Genomic DNA, 23,586 nt, shown 5'->3' with positions numbered 1-23,586 from the left:
ATGGGGAAAGATTTGATAATGGTGAAACTTGATTGGGGAAAGATTTCTTTTGGTGATATACTGAAATGGTAATGGTGAAATTAGAGCGTGGAAAGATTTTTTAGGTGAAATTACTGAAATTTGTAATTGTGAAAATAGATTGGAGAAAGATTTCTTTTCATTTAAATACTCCACTTAAACGACCAATTTTTGCATTGTCGTTCATGACCACATGATAAACCAAATAGATCTAAATGCAACACCTTTTACTATTTTATATAATCACATGATATACCATATCTATAAATTAACAAGCAAAAAAGATGCATATCTTAACAAAAAAAAGTTACTTTGTTTAATATTTTATGAAAGTAGTCTAACCCACATTGTACATTGAAGATCCGAACTCCAGGGGAGAAAAATGGCATCTCGTAAACCTCACCGCTAAAGATCCATCATCGGAACCACCGCTGATCAGATCTGCTAACTAAGATGTGTGTGTTTTTGGTGGTGTTGTCTGTGTGTTGGTGAGTGTTTATCTTTAGTGTGCTGGTGGTACAAAGAAAAACGAGGTCGCTGGAGATAAATGAAAAGAATGAGATTTGTGAGGTCACCGGAGATGGCTGAGATCCGGCTAGCAAGGTGGGGGGTTGAGGCAGTGGTGAAGTTCTTAGGGCTAAGGTAGAAAGCAACTTATTATTAGAGAAAGTCAAACCTCTACCGTCGTTATGAAATCTGATGAGAATGTAGTGAAGCCATCGTGGATTGGATCTGGCCAGAAAAGTCGTCTAGAATCTGATCAGAAAAGGCGATGGTAAAGCAAATCTGCCGTCATAAACATTGGATCTATTATTAGTCTTCAATAAAAAAGATATATTTCAAGTTTCCGTTTAAGTTTTCATAGTTTGGAAATGCAAGTATTATTTTTTTTTTATTTTTTTTGCCAAATGAGAGAAAATATGAGATAGGAAATGAGTCTAGTAGAGTGAAAATGAAGTGTTTGAGATGTGTAAGATGAAAATGACTTTTCTTTTAGTTATATTATAATCAGATGGGTAGTTTGGTGGTAAAGAAAAAGATTAATGCATTAAATTTGGGGCAATGATAAATATATAACAATTTTTAGTCATCTACAACAAATGTATCTATTATATTATACAGAATTGTGTAATGCATTGTGGTAGATAACTAAATATTGTTATAAATTTATCATTCTCCTTTAATTTGTATGTTTAAAGAAAGATCAAATCATGTAACAAAATCAAAAGTAGGATAATAAAAGATAATTAGTGAAAAATGCGTGTCATGTAACGAATAAAGTATACTTATTTTTAGGCCTATGAATTAGGTATACATATCATTATCTGGTAGAGAAAGAGTACTTACATATATTTTTTTCATCTATAGTAGTTATATATGTAGGTTTTAGGTAAAATAAAACAAGTATTAAAGTAAAACAAATAAAACAATATGTTTCTCTTCTCTGAAGATCACCGTGCATCATGAAACTTATTATGCATCAATTGCTTCGTGAATCTTCGTGCATCAATGATATAAGGGTCAAGATCTTGTTTTATTTGTTTTACTTTAAGAGTTGTTTTACAATATTTAACCCCTATATATATATATATAGTATTTATATGGAAAGTGAACTTCACCACTTACCCGTCCGACCTGGTTAAATATTGTTTATGTCAATATATATCCAGTTCAGTTTTCAAAATATTGTGTTTTTGGACTTTTAGGTTTTCATTTCTTTATATATATTTTTTTCTTCGCTTGACTTTGTAATTCCTAATGGGTCAAATGATAATTTAAGTTTTTTTTTCCATTTTTTTTTTCTTTTAGGTGTTTTGCTAACATTTGATATGTAGGACTGTAGGAGGTTTCACAAACTTGGCAATCGTCGAAGATGGCCGATGTCTGGCCAACAAGGTGGGGTTTAAGGTGATGGTGAAGTTCTTTAGGACTAAGGTAGAAACATAAAAACCCTTATTATTAGGTTTTTGGACTTTCTGGTTTTTATTTTTCTATATATATATTTTTTCGCATTACCTTGTAATGTTTAATGGGCCAAACAATAATTTAAGGTTTTCTTTTTTCTTTTTCTATTTTTTGTATTTCTTTAACTATCAACATGTAGGAGGTTTCGTGAACTTGGCAATCACCAGAGATGGCTAATGTTCGACCAGCGAGGTGGGGTTTGAGGCGGTGGTGACGTTCTTTATACATTCGGACCTTTATAAATCGATACTCGATAAATTTAATAACCTCTACAAAACTAATAATTTGTCCGGTCCCAACTTGTGACCAGTACAAAATGGAACTCCAATCAATAAAATAATAAGATAAAAACTTTTATGAAATCTCCAGTGTATTTATTTTGATCCCAACGAAATAATAAATTAATAATTATTAGAATCTTCTATATTTTAAGATTGCTTAGTAAAAAGCCATTTATTTATTTTTCTCTGTATTGATCTTATCTTTAAATATTCTCATTGTACTCAAGAGTTACGACATTGTTTTTTTGTATTGTTAGAAAAAGTTGTGAATAGTTGTCGTTTACAATGTTTCTTTTTAAAGCTATTAAATCATCATCAACTTTGTCATTAACCAAATTTTGAATGATTTCACCATAAATTTTTTAATGTTTTGAATCTCATAACCTTCATATCACACCCCACCTTAAGCGGAATCGTAGGATATGACAAAAAGAAATAACATAGCACATGGAATTTATAATAGAGTTATACTAAATGAAATCCAAATAAATGTGATTCCTACAAGCGGGATAAGTCTAGACAACACGCCTCAAATAGCAAAAGAAGTAGCAAATAGTATTGAATGTTCAAATGCAATCTAGGAGTCTATGAAGGATCTCTTTACTGGTCTTCCTAAAGTCCTTATACTCAGTCTCCTTAAGCATTGTTATTACCTGAAAATGAATGCTCGAAAATGTCAACATAATGTTGGTGAGTTCGCAGGTTTAAAGGAATACAAATGAATTTGTTGTGCATGATATATGAGGTTTGGACAATAGTGTAAATATAAACATGTAGTAGCATACTAAATACTGATCAATGCCATCATAGTTATCCAGCAACACAATCCCCATCACTCCTGCCAACAACTCAATCATGCTTTAAATACCAACAACTACCAGCTGGAGTGTAAAGTTGGTCGATAGTTTTCCAATAGTCTTCAATAGATACCAAAAGACATCTATTGCATCAAAGAAATCAATAAAAGCAAGCTAACATACACATTTCATAATTACACGTATTTGTCCATGAAAACAAACAAGTTTTGGCACAACTAGTAAAGAAATGAAAAGTGTTTTGAGCATCATTTTTCTCCAAAGAAATAATATAAAAAGGGGCCACGAAACTCACCTCAATCAGCAAGCAGTTGTGTAAAGTCCAAAAGATCACTGGAATCTACACAACATATACATGTACAAGTTACAATTATTGGACATGGTCAATAACCGTCCATTGTAACCCGCATTTGATAAAATACACATATGGCTACACTCAAAGTATTCATAAAATGATTTGTCATATTTTATTAAGTTACAAGTCATATAACTTAATATAGAATATTTGTCTTGATGATTTATGATTAAATTCTACAAACTCATATTCACTGGAATTGTCGGTAACTTTATCAATTTTTATTCTGGATCACCCAAACTAACCAAGTCCTTAAATTTTTACCACAGTAACTTTTATGTGTTAGATACTTAAATGAATTTTTACAGAATTTATTTTGTACTTTAACTATTTTTAAAAATTCTATAATTACAGACTAGTTAATAAATTCACAGTTTGCGCGCAGAAAAGTTTTATAAAAGTTAAGGGCCTTCGAAGCTTCAAAAAAAATCCAAATTTTTACTGTACACTATTAACATCTTAAAAATGTTTCTGGAAAAAAATAATCTTCCAGTTCATAAAATCGACCAAGATATGACTATTTGAAGTCGACCTAAATCTGTTCTGAAAACTCAGCTTTGCGCAGTTTTGTTATAAAATTCGTTTGACAACCTTAAACTTCATATTTTGACACGAAACCACTTCCACTAGAAAGTAGACTTCCTGAAATTAATTTTAGACACCAAAAACGTGACTTAACCATCTTCCATGACCAAGATACGACCTTTCAAAGTTAACAAACAGAATCTGTCTAGATTCTGAAATAACTCAAACTTACTGTTTTAAAGACTACTACAACTAATATACATATATAAACATTCAAATCTTTCCAACACCTATTTACATCTGTTATTATGATTTTCATGCCTTCATAATTGGATTTTTTTAATTACATTAATTATTATGATACAATAAATACGTAGAGTTTTAACATTAATATGATTTATACTTCAAGCTTTTGATTTAACCTTAAAAAAAACCCTTTAATTCATTATTATAAATTTGCCATAATATATATTCATCAAATAGGCTACTTATAAACAAAAGATCAATAAAAAAAATATAGTTATATATATGAAAAGAAAAGATAAGTAATTTACCCCAAGATTGATGATCACTCCTTAGATACCTTGACAAATATAAAATACATATAATTTATAAGAATTTTACCATAGATTTTATATGATAAAAACCTTTTAAAAAAAATAATGAAAAATTATTTGAACTCACCAAAAATCCAACTCCCTATGATGAGTGTTTGATAATTGAAAGATCAAGAGAATTGAATTTTGTGGTGTTTTGTTTTTGTTAGACGGCATCAAGCAAAGCAAGGAGGTTATATTTTTATTTAGGGTAATTAATTTATATATATTCATATAGATAAGTGTTTAAGAGTTTAAATATAATTAGGATACAATAGTATATAATCTATCAAGAGTTCTAATAGGATTATGATTTCTAATACAAGTTAGAGACTATTATAAAATAATGATTTTTGGTGATGGATGTCACACTTCATTATTTACATTAGGATAAATAAGCAGGTGATTCATATCCATTTTGTATTGATAATGCATACTCGTAATCAAGTTTTTAAGCTCACGAATGTCTTCTCCACAACTTACATCATAAAACCTCTTTAAATTAATAAAATATTAATTTATCGATATGATAATATGTCGTTAAATTGATAAAATACTTTTGTCCCGCCATTATTAATTTATAAAGGTTATACTGTATAATGTTAAAAGTAAAACCATAAAAACCCCTTATTATTAGGTTTTTGGATTTTCAGGTTTTCATTGATTTTTCTCTTCGCCTAACTTTGTAATGCCTAATGGGCCAAATGATAAGTTAACTTTTTTTTTTTTTATATTATTTTCTTTGATTTTTCTTTATTTTGAAACTTTATTGTAGGAGATTTTGTGAACTTGGCAAGTGAATTTACTAAAAATAATCAACACCAAGATGGAAACTATACCATCAATCTTCAATCATAACAATTTTTGTTTTATTTACTTGTTTGACATTTTTAGTTTGGTGAGAAAAAAACAACGTTTTAATATAGTAGTTGTAATAATAATATAATAATAAAGTAATATTACCTTTTTTTTTTTTTTTTTTGGAAAAAAAGCTTTCATTCAAAACACAAAGAGGAGGCCCCAAAAAAACGAACCACTCCCACCAACAATTACATCATATAAAGTAATATTACTTGCCAAATACTAATTAAATTGCAAATTTTAAAAATAAATGCAAATTTTATATAAAGTATTTCTATAAGTGCCTTGAAATATTTGAATTCGATAGCACTTTAATATTGAAAGGATGATCTTCTAATTAAAATCAAGATTTATTACCAAAAAATCTTTGTAAAATATATTTTTACAATCAAGAAGAAAAAAAGGAAGTTTGAGAATCGCTATGAGCTTAACAACGAACTTCACAAGAGTTCAAAGTTTGATTATATAGAATTCAAAACTATTTACAGTTGGTTTTTCATCCCCAATTTAGTATTCTTACATATCTTGAAAGTTTGCATGAAGATCAACAAAATGGACACACCAAGCATATTTTATTTCGTCATTCTGTTGGTAATTTAGTTCCTCTCTGATAATGATTTTACATGCTATTATGTTTCTTTTTTAGTGTAAATGTCGATGTCAACGATACCCATTACTGCAAAACATGAAGCGGGCAATATTTGAATTCCACGCGTTGAACAATGTATAGTAGAGACGCAAACATGGACGCAAAATATGTCATGACGAGTTAAATCTAAAGTTTATCCTCAAAAATATGTAAATGTGAACAAATTCCAAATCTTATTTTCTACGGTTTTAGACTCATGAGTGTGGAGCTTTAAATATTCCCTGAGATTTATAAGCTTAAGTCATTTTTATACACTTATAAAGTGTGACAGTATCATTAGTGTACATTTTTGCATTCATATAGTATATCTTATGGAAAAATCCATAAAAAGGTAATCTTTATTTTACCGCCACCAAAATTCCTAAAAAAGGTAATCCAGACTACTCTCTGATCACCGCCACCATCCACCTAGCGATTTTAACTCCAGCTAACATTGAACCATTTTCTTTGGCATCTTTATTGATGGGATTATAGAGAAAGGGAAGGGATTTATGTGAATCAAAATCTGGTAGTTGTTTGACCCGATACATTGATGAAGATGAGTTTGAAGCCCTTTGTCTTCAGCTACAATCCCGTTTTCTTCTTATGATGTTTGTATCTCTTATTTGTCACCATCTACCCATTATAGCTTTCATCATGATCATCCTTGTCGTCTTCTTTTTTTCTTCTCATTATGATGCACTCTAAGTCGTAAGAGGTAGTTCTAATTATATAAATCTGTAATTTGGATCTGATGTGGGCTTCTTCAATGATGTGGCATGCTGAAATGTCACTTAACGGGTGACTAACGGTAAAAACTAACGATATTACCTTTTCTGAGAAATTTTTAAAAATGAAATCCTTTTAATAGACTAAACTTAAATAGGTGGAGTAAAAAGAATACCTTTTTATGGAATTTGCAGGCTCTGATATGGCTGGTGCTTCCTGGCTTATTGATCTCCTTATGCATATCACATATCAAACAAGTTGAAAACGACATCGACTTGATCACCAATAAGTCCCATCAAGAAATATGGTCAGTCGTAGAAAATGCAACTAACGCGGTATTGCTTCCAAGGAGTTCATCAGCAACCAATTTAGCCAAAATTGTGGCCCATTCTCTTGGTAAAACAGACATCACATTAGATAACATCAAAGCTAAGGTTTGCATTCTTCCATTTTCTTTTTGGAAATTCCATTGTTAGATTACTTGGTTCAAATGATATCCAAGAAACGGTTACTAACAAATAAATCTGTTTCTTCCTATGTTCAAAGATGGCTCCTTTACTCTTCCAAGCTCTTTTAACGATCCCACACGTGTCACAGATATCATATATCGGAAAAGATGGCCTGTTCTTTGCATTATACACTCAACTGACTCAAGGCCACCAACATATTTTGCTATTTTCTCCAATACTTCACTTTCAAAGGCCAAGAGAATTGGAAACAACTCTTTATGGTATACTCAACCCATAGATTCTGATACAGGAAAGTTATATGGAGAATCAGTTGTGTTTAGTCCTCAGGTTTTGGTTAATGAAAGTTGGTTACAACAAGCCATGAAATCTACAAACGGATATGCTTCATTAGGGAATTCATGGAATGATGTCAATAACCTTCTGGTCCTAAATACATCCCGTGTGAGTGAAAATGGAGTTATCTCACTTGGGTTTGAGCTCAAATCGTTAATGGATGTGTTTTCTGGTATTAAACCTTCCGGTGGAGGCTTGTATTTGGCTACAAAAGACGGAAAGATACTAAGTGACGAGGTTCCTAACACTCGCATCTTTCTTGATGGAAATACTACAATATCTATCAAGATACAAACAGAAAATGGATATCGAGTTGGTAATGATCATAAAATATCATTACAACTCAATTATGAGGTTGCAAAATCATATATTGTAGACATTTTAGGAACAAAGTATATCTTATACTCTTCCCCTCTCAACCTCACTAGAACACAATCGGTATTTGTATTGGCATTACCATATGGAGTACAAAACAGGATGCATCATAATATCATGTTTGTGTTCATTCTTGTATTGGTAACATTTATTATGACCATCGTCTCTATCTTCAGTTTCGTTGTGCTTATGGTGAGAAAAGCAAGCACAGAAATGTGCTTAAGAGCTTTCCTTATTAAACAAAAGGAAGCAACACAACAAGCAGAAAGAAAAAGCAAGAATCAAAATCTTGCATTTGTTTCTGCAAGCCATGACATTCGTGCTTCACTAGCAGGCTTTGATGGATTGATAGAGATGTCAATCAACGACGTTTGTCAAGGATCAGAGTTAGCCAAAAACTTTAGACTTATGCAAGAATGTTCCAATCATCTTCAGAGTAAGTGTGTTAACCCAAGCGTGGCTAGGTCACATTTCTGTTTTTAGTAACCAACATAATTTTGGAATTTCAATAATTTTTGTTGGGAAAATGATTCATACAGGAAGACCTTATATCAAAAGCTTGTTATTTCAGGTATATTGAACTCTATTCTTGACACAAGTAAAATAGAAGCCGGAATGATACAGATGGAAGAAAACCCATTCGATATAGTAGAATTAGTCGAGGGTGTAGTTGACTTGTTCTATCCGGTAGGTCTGAATAAGGAAGTGGATGTGATATTGGATCTCCAAGATGGTTCGTTGACCAAGTTTTCTCAAGTTATAGGTGACGAACGCAGGCTTAGACATATATTATCTAACTTGTTAAGCAATGCCATCAAATTTACCTCAGATGGCTATGTCTCAGTTCGAGCTCGTGCCATGAAACATCAACTACAAAGCCCAACATTTAATTCTAATCATGATCAGTCCACAACATACCTATCAAGATTCTTTTACAAAACCAGTGAAAAGTGTGCTAACTTAGAAGGAATAGATGAAGATCATCGTGATCATAATTGGATGGAATTTGTATTTGAAATAAATGATACTGGAAAGGGTATTCCAAAAGAGAAACAAGGTTCAGTTTTTGAACAATATGTTCAGGTTAAAGAAATGGCTCATAAAGTTGAAGGCACTGGATTAGGACTCGCGATTGTCCAATCTCTGGTAACCTATCTTTTAATTATTTTGTGAGTTTTGGTTGAATTGCATAAAGATATAACGTACTTATTTTTCTCAAGTATACCTGAAAGAACAAACTTTTGATTTCCAAAGTATTGATCCAAGGTAATTTAACCCGATCAGTTGGTGAAAATGATAATGTGCCGCTGATATGAGTATCTGATAGTAAATTTACCCATGTTGACTCATTTTTCTCGACCTGATATGGTATTTAAACCTGCTTACCTACAATATTAGTAAGATTTTACAACCTAAATTAGGCTAAAGTACGTTACTTCTTTATGCAACAATTTGGCCCTTTCGCTTTTAGGTCGTTTGAACACCACAGATATTAGGATTTGATTTCTATTCGTATATAGGTACGCTTGATGGGAGGAGAGATAAGCATAGTTGACAAGGTCTGTGAAAGGGGGACCTGTTTCAGATTTAATGTTGTGTTTAAGGTTTCTCGTTCGAATCTATGTAGCAATAGTGAAGATGAAAAGACACCATCTCTTGGCAACTTGTCACCGGTGTCAAACACTCCTTTCTGTAGTCCCATACGTCAAGATTCCAGTTCTTCTACAGTTCTTTTCATTAGCAGTGACGCAAGACGAAGAATGACACAAAGGTTTCTACGAGCCCAAGGGATTAACGTGTTAGCAGTGAAAAACATACAACTACTTTCAGAAACTCTCAGGGGATTCAGACAAGAACAGAATAGCATATGCTCTTTAAGACCCGGTCTAAACTTAAGTTCTGGGTATCTGACACGTTCCACATCTAGAGATTCGAGCCCAAGGAATGTTCCTTTAAGTGCATTGGATGGGACTGATGTGTCACCGGCCAGAAGGACTAATCGGCCAACTGTTTCAGGTTTCATATTGCTTGTGATTTGACACAACGCGGGCTAATTTTCATGAGTTATGCAAGGTGGTGGCAGAATTCAGAAAAACCTGTAAGAATGCTAGTTCTAGAGTTGTTTGGTTAGGATCCAGGTGCATGAAAGTCCATGGTTTGGACGAGAAGCAACTCCCACCATCGGATATCATCTTACCCATGCCACTTCATGGGTCACGTTTATACTCATTGATCGATCTTCTCCCAGAACTTGGAAGTGTGATCTCATGCACACCACCCCAGGGGAATCGGCGTAAGCCAAGAAGACAAGATGAAATACAAGAAATCTCTAGGATTTCGCCAAGTAGTAGTAGTCCTTTGAGAGGAAAAAAAGTGTTGCTGGTTGAGGATGACAAATTGCAACTGATGATAGCTAAGAAGAGTCTTTTGAAGCATGGTATGGTAATTGACACATGCACAAATGGGAAAGAAGCATTGATTTTGGTCTCCAAGAGCTTAAATGATCAAAGAGATCTTGGTGCTTCATATGTTCTACCTTATGACTATATCTTCATGGATTGTCAGGTAATCTCTTATTGGTCGATCTCAGATTTTGTTTTACTTCAAATGGGGTTGCCTAAACAGGTAGCGGATAAAACACAATCACGGTGATATTGTTTTTAATCGTAATCAATGCACTAATCATTCTTAAAACTTGTTGAATAACTGGATACATGTTAGCAAGTCAACCCAACATTAGTTTCCGTGTATTAACTTACTAAACAGTGACAAGTTTTAACCCAAATTGTTTTGACACCATGAGCTCAACCTTGTCATTTTGCCACTAAGCCTCTAAGGTGATATATCTCAAACCAAACCCATTACCCAATCTGCTCGACACGACCATTTTGCCAAAACTTATATAGTTTTTAGATTATAGAATGATCAAACTTATGATCTTATAGATGCCAGTGATGGATGGTTGTGAAGCAACAAGGCAGATAAGACTACTGGAGAAAGATTATGGTGTCTACATCCCTATCATTGGGTTAACAGCTCATGCAGAAGGTGAAGAATTAAACACATTTTTTGCAGCAGGAACCGATATGCACATATCCAAACCATTAAACGAGCACAAGATACAGGAAGTGGTTAAAGATCTCCACAGCCAATAATGAAAACTGTAGATTAATATTGATTAGTTTGTACTGGTGGAATACATTTTGTTTGCTTTCGGCAAAGTTAAAAACTGAGCGTAAGGCAGATTCAGCCTAAAAAAATGGATGTATACCTATCTATGATGGTGTTACATGTCTATATTTTTGACGGTTTAAAATATGTTCCTAAGGTACAAAATATTTCCTGTTTTCATCTTAACGTCGACAATTTTCTATCAAACCACTCTGAAAGATGCTGCAGTTTTGCTGACATGTTTGCATGATTAAGAAAAAAGGCTTGACCGTTTGATAGCATCACTGTGATATCATGCTTCAGCGCTTCAAAACTTCTGTAATAGAACTTCTTTACCCTTTGATCAATGATATCAAGAGTCAATGGAACTGGAAACCTGAAAAGATTTAGTGTCTCAATTAAAAGTTCATATAATTGTGGGAAAAGCTTTGTCGGAGCATCTAGATTTTACTCAATCAAAACTCGAAGCTTTACCTATTTATGAATTCTGGCTTCTCGGAAGCCCGTTTTAACTTCATGATGCCATATTTATCCTGCAATATTTTGTGCATTTTCAATACAGTTAGAATATGATGGAAGAGTATATAAGAATCACAAGGGTTGCCCCACACTTTCAAATCTGGCAACGTCGACCCATCTAGTTATGATTTGGTTGACTTGATTTAGTTTTTCAGAGGAAACCGATATGATCAGAGTGTTGGGCAACAAATTTTTTATACATTTGTTTTAAAAGGTAAAAAAAATGTATGTTATAGTTATAGTTTTTGAAAGATAAAAATATAACTTTTTTATATTTTTTATATATAAAACCTCATAATCATGTTATTTCAAAACTTCAAATCTTCTTTATTGAGATTATAGTTTTGAAATCATATTTGATTATTATACATTAGAAAATCAGAAGATTTGGACAAATTTTTTTGGGTGTTAACCCAACCAAAGCTGCCCAGTGTGCCGCCTCTACTCTACACTATAGTTAAGACTTCACACACAAGCATCAGCTGTAGAGTTTGTCCCTTGTACCTTTTGACACGAACCCCACAAATAAAAGTTACCTGATTGCCCCTAGTTGACTGCTCTAGCTTAGAAAGCAAAGAAATCATCATCTTTCTAATATTGGGATCAATCCCAGGCTGCTCCCCCCGGATATCTTTATCAAGTAATTCCCAAGGACTGTGACGAGTCAGCTCAACCTCATCACCTGAATACGTAACGGAAAATTTCTCCCATGGGCTACCCGGAAAGTCAGGTGATTTATCACTGATTGAAACAACCACACCCTCCCACAACTGCCCACCGCCCCCTTGATCTCGCCACCATACCGAGCATCTATCTCCTGGATGCCAGTTTCTTTCGAGTGAAGCTTCATAACATGTTCTCTCAACTAAGAAATCAGGAAAGTTAACCAACTCTGGTAACGTTAACTGAAATGTCTTATCTTTCACTTTAGAAGAAGGATCAATAAATCTAAGCTTAATTTTACAACCACTCTCCCCTGAACCTACAAGTTGAACATAATTTACGGCATCTACAGAACAAATTTCCACGTCTCTTATCTTTTCCCCAAATTGAATCCATGGCACATGTTCAGTCAAGGCTTGTAATTCTGAGTACTCTTGATGACCCTGTAAAAAAAAAACAGACAAGCTTATCCACATTGCTAAATCACAAATACAGTATTGCAGTAATAAACTAAAATAGTGAAATGTACATACCTGTCTTAGGTATGCTACCTCATCACCTAACTGAGGGATGTAACGACACCCCTCATCTTGATCTGCCAACAAAAGCCAATTGGTTTTGCTACATTGACCATTTATCTTGCTTCCGGAAGCACCATTCATAGAACTATCGTACGGGATCATATGCGCTTCATTATTGTGATTTTGAGGTGCATCATCTGATTCACGAAAACCAAGTTTGATTCTCAATGGTTTTATTCTAGGAATTGCATCCTCAGATGAATCAACTTCGGTCAAATTATCATTATTTTTCGCCTTCGGATTACTCAACTTTAACTTGATAAGGTTTTTCTTTTGAGATACAGTATCATCTGCCTCGTTGTTTGTTTGAGAGCACTCTCCCAACGATTTTGCATCAGAATTGAGCCCCGTCTTTGATTTAAATATGATTTTGGTAGGCTTGCGATCTTCTGTTCTACCATTCTCTTCCATATTTGCCGTTGTCTCATGGTCCCCACTAACATGTTTCGAGTTTTCTTCTTTGTGTCTCAAAGATGTTGAAGGGTCATGACATTGAATAGGGATAGTTTCAAAAACTGGTGATTTTTTTGTGATTGGGAGCTTCAATACTAATTTATGTCTCGATTCAGGTGGTGGTGCTGCATTCACAGTTGACGAGACTCCAATCAGAACTGTTGGTTTGTCCTCCTCTTCAACACACGGCTCACTTTCTGACGAATCATCTTCTGACAAGTCATCGTCATCCTTCTCACTTCCAAAATCTTGTGATGATAACTTTTTACCATTCCTTGCAGCAGTACGCTGAGGTCTAGATGGTGTAGCCTTCGAGTTACGGTTGTTTTTTGATTTCTTCGATCCTTTACATCTGGATGATGTCCCTTCATGATCGTCAGAGTTCCTTGTTTTAACACGCCGTCCAGACGAAGACTCCCATTCTAACTAAAAGATCAGAGTTTAAATAGTTGAAAGGTGGGAACTAGGCCATGAAGTGAAGACGGACTTAAAGCGAAGATGGGTGAATGAGTGGGTCAGGCAGATTGGCCAACAGGTCAAAATTTGGGCAGTCCCACTGACAATTTTTTCCTTTTCTTTCCTTAATAAATAATGTTTTAAGAACTAATTACATAAAAAAGATAGCCAATTATACTCGACTTTCTATTGTGGAAAATATTAAACAGAGAGTTCGTACAACTTGAGCAAAACTGGTCATCTTCTGACGTAATCATGTAAAAAGACATTTTGATGTATGATTGACAAACCGTATAATTTAAATGACTAAGTCTGAAATGAGCAGATTTACAACTTATATAATTTGAATTCATTTTTGTGAGTTAGACCCATTCTACCCATTCCCAAACTACCCATTTTTTTCTAACTTTAACCCATTTCACTCTTTAAGAGATAAAGCACTTACGTCCTTCAGTTTCTTTCTTTTTAACCATCTCCGGCTCCTGTCATCAATATTATTTCCACCACTGCTTTCTGCTGCATCAACAGAGCTTTTACCTAAACTTGCTTGCTCATCTCCACTAGAATCATCATCAGTAACATTGTACTCTGAATCAGTACTGTCAATGATGACATCATTTTCTGGCTCCCAGAACATGGCATCTAGGAACTCTGGTAGCGGCTCAGCAACTACATCTAAGTCAGCCAAAGGTAACATTTGATATTCTTGACCCAACCCAATATCTGTGCCAATAGCAAAATTTCGAGATGGAGGTCGCCACTCCATATTCAATGCACCCAACCGACGTCTCTGGTAATTACTCTGATATGGTTCAGGATATGGAAGCATGCCTAACGTATTTTCATCAATAACAAATAATCATTAGATGTCGGAATATAATCTAGCAGAATATGAATCAATAGATCTTTTAAAAGGAAAATTGTAGAGACTAGCTACATACTTTCACACTTGTACCAATAATATCATTTTTGAAAATTAATCGTAACGTAGCATCATTTTTATTGATCACAGAAATTAGACATTCATAGTTCACCAACTATAGCAACATACTTCCATTCTTTACCACTCAGATAAACATATTTCATTTTCTTACAGATAATAGCAATGTTTTTTGCCTCATGGTTGCTATGATCCACAAAAGAAATGAAAGTATGTTGTTATTTTGATATTTGCCTAAGTACGGTGTCGTATTCACGAAAGTGACAAAACATGATCCTATTTTACAATAAACCCTTTCAGAAAATGAGGAATAAGCGAGTCATTGGCATACTTGAGTCGCAAAGAGCATCTTGCATATTCCTTTGGTAGGGCTGAAGTTGAGTCTCCTACACAAGACATGTCTCTAACATCAGATAAACTATAAATTTCTAGACTTGGACTAACAACAACCAACACATCCTCGATAAACTAGAGGTGGAAAATGGGTGGGTAGGGCAGCTTAAGTATTGGGTCAATACACGTAATATTATGGGGCAAGATTCGCCTTTTATTCTTGAAATTTACAAATAACTGACGTTAAACATAGGAAAAGAACTATTTTTAAACATATGATTGAAGAACTACAAGACTACAATGACAATATTAATTTAAAATAAATGATTTAGGGGGTTCTGTTTACTTTGAAGTTTGAATACATTTTGGGTGACTTAATATCTGACCCACTGGACTCATTTCCACTATAACCTTTCCTTAAAAATCTATTGTTCGAACCATTTACCCATAGATGGTCAAAAGTTGCCAGCTCTATCGGGAACTGACCTGATCAATGGCATTTCCATGAGCGTCCCTTGCAAGAGGCCGGTAATCACCAAGGAAAAACTGGTCATACATTGAATCCTTTTGGGACTCACCCTGCCCTGTATTCAGCAAGTAGATTTGCCCAACATCATCTGAGAGTACAACAGATGTCCCATCCCTGTATTTACCATAATAATACACGTTGAACAATACATAAATTTTCCAAGTCAATATACATATACATAAATAGTAAAACCAAGAAAATATACCAAGTAACATGCAATGACTTACGGTGAAAATTTTCCATCAACCAATTTAAAACGTCCAATTTCATATATGCGGATTGGTACGCCTTCCCAAATCTAGAAATGTGAGAAAAGGTAACACGACAGAATGGAACATCACACGGATATAAAGGTCAAATCATTATAAAAAACAAACTTACTGTGCATAAAATGGTAACCAACTTTCCTCATCTGACTGTTATGGGGATTATAGTATTTTCTCGCTCATAAAAATGGACAAACTTCCATATGCTTTTATGTTTCGGGGAGTCACTGGTAAACTTAACGCATGTGAGTAGTAATTTAAACGTATATGTGAAATTGGGTATTTTTGGCAACATCTTCCTAAACAAAGTATTATTAACAAAAAATCTTAAAGATGGATACCAAATATGGAAGAACAGAAAATTCCATTTCCCTTATAAAATTTTGTACCTTTAAACACATGAGAAAATACTACATTATTACCCATACCAGAACGAAAACTGGATATTTTTGTATGCAATTACCCCTACAATATAAAAACTTACATCCCAAATTATCGTCTTCCCGTCGTACCCAGAACTCATTGCAATACGGGGATTAAAAGGATGAACATCCAAAACATAGGTCTGCATGCAAAAGATGGAACATATAACTTAAGCTTTTAAGATAAAACAAATTTCAAGAGCATAAATTCACGAGTGTTAAAATATGCACTCAAGCAATGTTTCTTGAATCTTGACCTAAATGAAATAGAGTCAAATACTTACAGATTCACTATGGCCAGTCAAGGAATGTACCAAGCGACCATCACTAGCATTCCAAACACATATCCTGCAATCTGAACCATAAATAAGTCAAATACCAAACCAATTTAAATTTAATCCTTAATGATGAAAGTGGATTACCCATGATGGCAGCAAGCACAAAACGATCATCAAGACTCCATACAATCATATTGACCCCACGCGGGGTTGGAAGAAATCTCTGCCGTGGACCTCCACGGCGTGGCTGAGGTGGCATTGGTGGTGGAGGGACTTTGAGATGATATGCCCGTGTCCACCGTCCACTTCTTCCCTGAAACAACTCAATTACTATATTTAACAGCCTAAACTCATATGTTTGATTGGTATAATTATGGCAGGTGATACCTTACTATCATTGCTAAAGAACTCATCTCTATTATTCCGCTCATACATAGAGCTGACAGCAGAGAGGGTTCAAATTGTTTGGACAGTTTGAGCAATAAAACTTGTGAATCTTGAGTCAAGCTCAACATATATGATCTACAAGCGATAAAATGTGAAACTAGAATTGCATATATCGTGAAACTTACGTGAGATTTGCGTTTTGGAATCCAAATAATTGCACTGCCATCACGGGAACACGTAACAATGTAATCATGGCTAAACCTGCTCAAGTTTGTATGTAATCAACATGTATAATCATTACAATGTCAGAATATAACCATGTCAGAAGGGGGAAAAAAAGTAATTAGCTGACCATGAAGTTTTAAATTTTGGTACTTTCTCATCTGTCACGGTATCTGAAGTTGAAGACCTTGAAGCCACGGCACAACCACTGCAGAACGAACCACGTGAATATATTATCCGAGACATATTGACAATATGGGTACAAACTAACCTGAATTGTACGTAATTCACATCATTCTCATGACCCGCCAATACATCAAATTCATGTATTGGTTGCTGTGAAGCGTCTGTATTTGGTTTACAAGCAACCCAAACCTGCAAATACTTCCCTCTTAGAAAGAAGATCTATCGTATTCTTTGAACGGGTATAATAAAATGAGAGTATATAACATGTACCCTAGCAAATGTATCAGAGCTACCAGTAACAAAAATTGATCCATTAGCATTATAAGCACAGCATAGTATTTGATTGCTTTGAGGATTAGCACCTGATGAAGGACCATTGTTACTCCCTACAAATATCCATTGTGCCAATGAGTTAAGTATCAATAAAGTGAGGTGACAGGATGAGTGGATCATGCAGTTGTGCAATGAGTTTGGGTTTATGATGGTCCAATCTAAGTGGGGTTAAAACGGGCTGAGCCAAGTTGGCTTGACCTGCCAGCACAAATTTGTCCATTTCTTTTTTTCTTTTATAATGAATATCTGATCATGATTACCAACACTACTTTAGTGAAATAACCATATAAATTATTATATAGAAACATGAAAAATGAACTATTGTCAGATTTTGACCCGTTTGAGATCAAACTCATTCCATATTGATCATATCAAAAGTTTTTAGGTCAAAATTGCCAAAGTGAATAATATCACGACTACTCTATCACTGACCAGCAACATCTTGGGTCTGCCTCGGAACATAAACGTGTTCACGACACTGGGAAGACCTAGCTTCCCAGATCCTACAAGTCCCATCATCAGATGACCTGTATATGTCCAAGAAAATAAAATAATCAGATATTTACTATTATACTCTGTGAATATTAAAATGCTTACGATAAAAGCTGGAATGGGTGTCTTGGACTAAATGCAATGGCAGTAACGGCAGCGGTATGTCCTCTCAAAACTGAAAGAGGCTTTCCGTTGGGCAAATGCCACTACAACACGGAAGAATTTTAACTCAGAACAGGCCCAACAATGTAAAGGAAAAAAAAAACGAATATGTTTAGGTTGATGAAAAAAATACTTACAACACGAATATTATAATCATTTGATGCAGATGCCACTACGCTATTATTTATATTTACAGCTAAGTCGGTAATGTCACCCTACATCATAGGAACAAACATGGTGATACAATTACAGACAGAACATCATCAGCTTTGTTGAAAAATCTAACATACCTCATGTCCTCTACAACTGGCAAGGCAAAACGCAGTTTCCATCGACCAAATTTTCACCAAACGATCATCTGATCCAGTAATCACATATCTCCCACTCCGATCGAATATTGCTGTATATCAGTACAAGCGAGTAAATCATATACTATATAAATACATACATCAACCGAGCAAAATTCAGAAATGAAAGTTATCATACTCGTACCACAGTAAACGGCATCTCGGTGTCCTCTTAACTTCTTTATATTTTGCATCTTTTGCACCATGGTTGACGGTTTAGCTATAGCATAACATGCAAACCGAATGGATGGCGCGCGATGGTGTTTTGGAAAACCACCTCCAATTTCCCTCAACCCAATCCCGTGAACCTGATCAGCCTGCATGTGAGGCCAACGAAGATATGCTGGCAGAGCCTTAACAGGTGGCACCGTTTCATTTTGGGTCGCTAAATAACATGATACAACAATTAGAAATGCATCCGCTTCATTTCATAATGTATTTGGAAAAATTATAAGAAAGACTTACATCCAAGGAGTGAAAACGGGCCAATTCCAAGAAGAGTAGGAACATCAGCAGCAGTAGGAGGTGTTCTTCCAAATATACCCCTTGACGGAGCCACGTGCAGTATTAATTGTTTCAGCAATTTTACCAAGTGGTCCTTTTCAATATGAGAATACCTACGCTTAACAGTTTTACGTCAGCCTAAAGTGTCAGAGTTTGGAGTCACAATAATATATTAATGGTAAATGGCCCTCGTCAATATTGACATCCCTACATTGAGTTACAAATACAAGTTACAAGTGAAGTATACAAAGTGCAAAAACAAAAGAGAAAAACATCTACACAAACAAAGGCATATCCTTTTTGCAGAATTCATTTTATTAAAAAGCTTATTTTCCAATTTTCCATATACGAAGAAGGGTTACCTAAGCATTTATGGAATTATTCATTAAAATAACGCTGGGGTCACAAATGACTCAGCTGATACATAGCTTCATAAACTATGATCATTTACAAGCTCCTTAACCGTGTATCGTCAAAAGACAATACAGCTTCTTATTTTTATTTTTATTTTTGAACGGCATATTATTCTACTTCTACTCCTACATTACAAGAATGCCTGAGATATAACCCAGGTCTCTCGAAAAAAAACCCTATTGATCCACCCCCATAAATGTGGGAAGTGGGACTCGAACCCAGGTGGATCCTCTCAAGGTCAAAGAACTTTCCAATGGGCCACCAACCCCATTGGCAATACAGCTTCCTATTAGAGCATGAAATTTTTGGATGTGCGTTTTACAGCTGATTTTGAAGTCTCAATAACTAGATTTTAAGTAATGATACATCAATCTGAAACACACGCCAAAAATTATGCTTAATAATTTCAATGGTTGGCAATGACGTATACATTTTCTCACTCATCTTCTCCATTGAATTCAACACATACTTTCTTCTAGTTGTTAAGCACATCTTTGGGCACACATTTCAAGCATATCTATCAAACTTCATTAGTTTTTAATGTCCGGATATAGATACAGATTATCTTTGCTTCTGATTATAAATGATCGAATAATCAGTTAGTGATCTCAGGGCAAAGTAAAATTACCTGCTTGCCTATATTGATGAACTGTTCTTATTTTACAAAAGTCCGTTATGCTTTAACTCAGAAAGTCTAGATTTGTCTCTGATTATTTAATTATTACAACTTCAAGCAGCGAAAAACCCTAGGTATTTGCAAGGTTGCCCCTAAAATCCTCAATTCTCATCACTACAGGCCTTGTAAAAGAGTATCAAACAGGTTCTCATTCCATTACAACCTTAAGCATCTCTCATGAATGATTTAGATAAGAGAAAGTAATATTAATTGTGAAAATCTAACTAAAATAACTGCTTGACAAACCATATATAAATCATTTAGATAGCATGATAACAAATACCTTTGTGTAACGCTTTCATAGCTTAAAGGGAAAGAAACACCATCACCAGTTTCCTCTTCTGAAGCTGTACCGTACCTTGAGTACCATGCATGGTATCTCTTTGGTAAAAGCTGATATTCCATAAGTTCATTACAGAATTGTGTAAAAGTCTTTTCACATGGGCTGGCAGATAGAAAATGCATCACTAAAAAGTATATTTCTCTCAAGTCTACATCTATATCTGCTGCAACATCATGACCCGGTTCACTTTCGGGTTGATTATGAGACTTTGTAGACAGTCTATCTATAAAGCCCAAATGTTGCGTAGCTGCGGAGGAAGCTTTATCAAAAGATGTATGATGTCCCGACTCCATGTATATATACGCATATATACCTACCACCTGAGCCAGCATGATAAGAACCACATGTATCACATGTTCAACTAAACAAATATTGAACATTAACATATATTATGCTTCAAAACTCCGATGACAAAACTATTATGTAGGATCGTAGGGAAAGATACTTCAAAGGGAAAAAAATTTGTTCAATAAACTAAAAAGTGTAGAGTTTAAGGAAATTAGTTACTATCATTGTCTACCAACAGAAATGGACAAGAATAAGTACATTGGCATTACGTATTAAGAATCATTAAGTGATATATGACAATTAAAATCAGATAAGTAACTATAACAAAACAGGCCAGATGGGTTAAAAATTCAAAACCACATTACATTTTTTTCTGGATAGGTCAAACTAATGTTATGATACTAATTTTTACGGCCTCAAAAACTCAATACCAGATAATCACTTTCAAGATACGGCGCCAGACATCCTACTTTCAAAAACATATAAATGCACTATCCCTAAAGTAAATGCTGTAAAGATATCGAGTACCCGATTTGCAACTAAAGATAACCCTAAATATACCTAAAAATTCACAGGTGCTAAAAATATCACAAGATTTCGATACCAAGGTTCCGGGTTACTTAAAAATCAAAGCTTTAGGGTTTAGATAATAGACCCACCAACAAACTACACATAAAAATGTAAACTTTATCTAAAAACTAGATAAAAAATTGGGCACCCAATTAGCCTTACATCAAATTAACAATAAAAAATTACAAAAAATTGTAAAAAAATCTGGGCAAGGATACATTTCAGTTATAAGTGGAAATTTACAGCAAATGTTACACAAATTAATAATTAAATTAAAAAAAAAAAAGATCTGGCGTAATTGTACCTTTAAGAGTGTTTTATTGTTGTTGGGTTGATTAGATGATCAAAGAAGAAGAGGTCGTGTTGTTGGTTTGACCAACAAATTTTTTAAGGTTTGTATTTTGTATTTGGAGTTTGTCTTGTTGAAAGTATTTGTGTTTTGAGGATGTGTTTGTGTTGTGAATTTCTTTTCCTGAACATAGAGGTCAAAGAGAGTTGTAGTAAGAAACTATTACGATATTACACCAGATCTTCGTACAATTAACTATTTAAGTCATAAAAGCTTATAATTTTGTAGATATACGATTTCAAGTGTTATACTTTACAAGTTATAATACAATAATTACATGAGAAATATTGATGGATTTGTTTGCCATAAGTCACTCAACAAGCCAAATGTTACAATATTTTCTATATTATAAAAATTTTTAAAATCAGTTATACTCATAATGTGATATTAAACATACTTGTGAAAAATTAAAAAAAAAATCGAGAGTTGTTATTAGTCGATAAACAAATTAATTAAATAATGAAATATCATAAAAATTATTCTGAAGTTGATGGGACTAAATATTATAAAAAGTATAAATTAAGTATTTAGGGCTAAAAAATATAAATTATTGATAGAAAACAAAAAAGTGTAAATTAGTGAGACTTTTGCTAGAAATATAATAATGATTATTAGGATTATAATGACATAAGCGAGAATCAATTTGACGAAATTGAACGATGCAATTGGTCAATAAGTCATTAGTTGAACTGTTTTAGGCTCGTGTCTAATATACGGGGCTTACGATATTATCAATATTAGATGTTTTTTTATTATAACTTAAAACATAATATACTATTTTGAGTAATAAAAATTGATCGATATATCAACACTTTAAGTTTTATATTAAAAATTTTTTTTAAATATATTCATCGAAGTTGTTCTTAAAATGTTAATATATTTACATCAAATTTTATTTATTTTTAATTAATTAATTTTATGTTTATATAATAGAACTATCTATTGGATATATATTAGTTATTATTCAATTGGATACATATAAGTTTTTATTTTATTGAATAAATATTAACTATTATTTTATTAGATATATATTGATAATTATTATTTATTTAATATATTAAAATTATTGGGTAAAAGTGTAAATTTGTGATGGAAAACAAAAAAAGTGTAAATTAAAGTCAAAATTGAAAATAATGGTCAACTTAAAAAAATCGAGAGTTGTGATTGGTCGATAAGTTATTAGAGCAAATGTGCTTTAGTGTAATAAAAGATTGATTTTAGCCTTATAAAAAACGAAACTACTCGTATATGCTTGTTTTTGTTTGTTTAGTTTTGGACTTTTGGGCCGATGGGGTTTTGATTTTGGAAAAATCGTTGTACACTTGTAGCTAGGGCTGGTAATTTTGATACGAAACTTATTAACACGACATTATTTGCTTTTAATAGGTTTAATGTCTTAACAAACCTGTAATACCTATTAAGATTTGTGTCTTAACAGATCCAGATCTTTTAAAACCAGTTAATCCAAATCTTTTAGAATCTGTTAATACCTATTAAGGTTATACATATATATAAGATACTAAAAATTGATATTATGATTTGTATTAGTTAAGATGTCTATGAAAATTTTTGTAAGATTTATTATCGTTATGTATTAATTGAGAGTTGTTAGAGTTTTTGTATTGTTAAGATTTTTTTAAATATTAGTTAAGAAGTTTATAAAATACATGTTAACAGGTAAAAAGATTTATAAAAAATTTATGTGGATTTGAAGGTTTGTATTTTGTATTTCGAGTTTGTCTTGTTGAAAG

The 23,586-nt window shown here is 33.5% G+C and overlaps 2 protein-coding genes across 3 annotated transcripts; one reads left to right on the top strand and one right to left on the bottom strand.

The window, feature by feature from the left end:
* LOC122609455 (histidine kinase CKI1-like) lies at window positions 1-11,106 on the top strand. Its single transcript, XM_043782499.1, has 9 exons — window positions 1-68; window positions 1,854-1,953; window positions 6,968-7,207; window positions 7,320-7,428; window positions 7,521-8,387; window positions 8,523-9,097; window positions 9,472-9,967; window positions 10,083-10,516; window positions 10,897-11,106. Exons 1-9 carry the CDS (start codon window positions 1-3, stop codon window positions 11,104-11,106), a joined length of 3,099 nt encoding a protein of 1,032 aa, XP_043638434.1.
* On the bottom strand, window positions 11,104-21,956 carry LOC122606734 (PH-interacting protein-like). Of its 2 annotated transcripts, XM_043779593.1 has the most exons (23): window positions 21,791-21,956; window positions 20,569-20,948; window positions 19,157-19,308; window positions 18,837-19,076; window positions 18,635-18,744; window positions 18,482-18,559; window positions 18,288-18,388; window positions 18,123-18,217; window positions 17,628-17,743; window positions 17,443-17,546; window positions 17,302-17,379; window positions 17,135-17,210; window positions 16,707-16,875; window positions 16,569-16,639; window positions 16,347-16,427; window positions 15,824-15,894; window positions 15,554-15,710; window positions 15,066-15,120; window positions 14,240-14,625; window positions 12,838-13,764; window positions 12,178-12,747; window positions 11,597-11,655; window positions 11,104-11,498 (listed from the first exon to the last, which is right to left on the bottom strand). In XM_043779593.1, the coding sequence occupies exons 2-23, from the start codon at window positions 20,919-20,921 to the stop codon at window positions 11,300-11,302; spliced, it is 4,248 nt and encodes a 1,415-aa protein (XP_043635528.1). In that variant the 5' UTR covers window positions 20,922-20,948; window positions 21,791-21,956; the 3' UTR covers window positions 11,104-11,299. The 2 variants fall into 2 exon arrangements, with proteins under 2 accessions (XP_043635528.1, XP_043635527.1); XM_043779592.1 differs by having other exon boundaries at window positions 17,302-17,546.
* Window positions 21,957-23,586: the final 1,630 nt, after the last annotated feature.

Source organism: Erigeron canadensis, chromosome 7, assembly GCF_010389155.1.
Source record: "Erigeron canadensis isolate Cc75 chromosome 7, C_canadensis_v1, whole genome shotgun sequence".
NCBI classification, from domain to species: Eukaryota; Viridiplantae; Streptophyta; class Magnoliopsida; order Asterales; family Asteraceae; genus Erigeron; species Erigeron canadensis.
The sequence above is the reverse complement of the archived record's forward strand: the minus strand, read 5'-3'. Positions and strand labels throughout refer to the sequence as shown.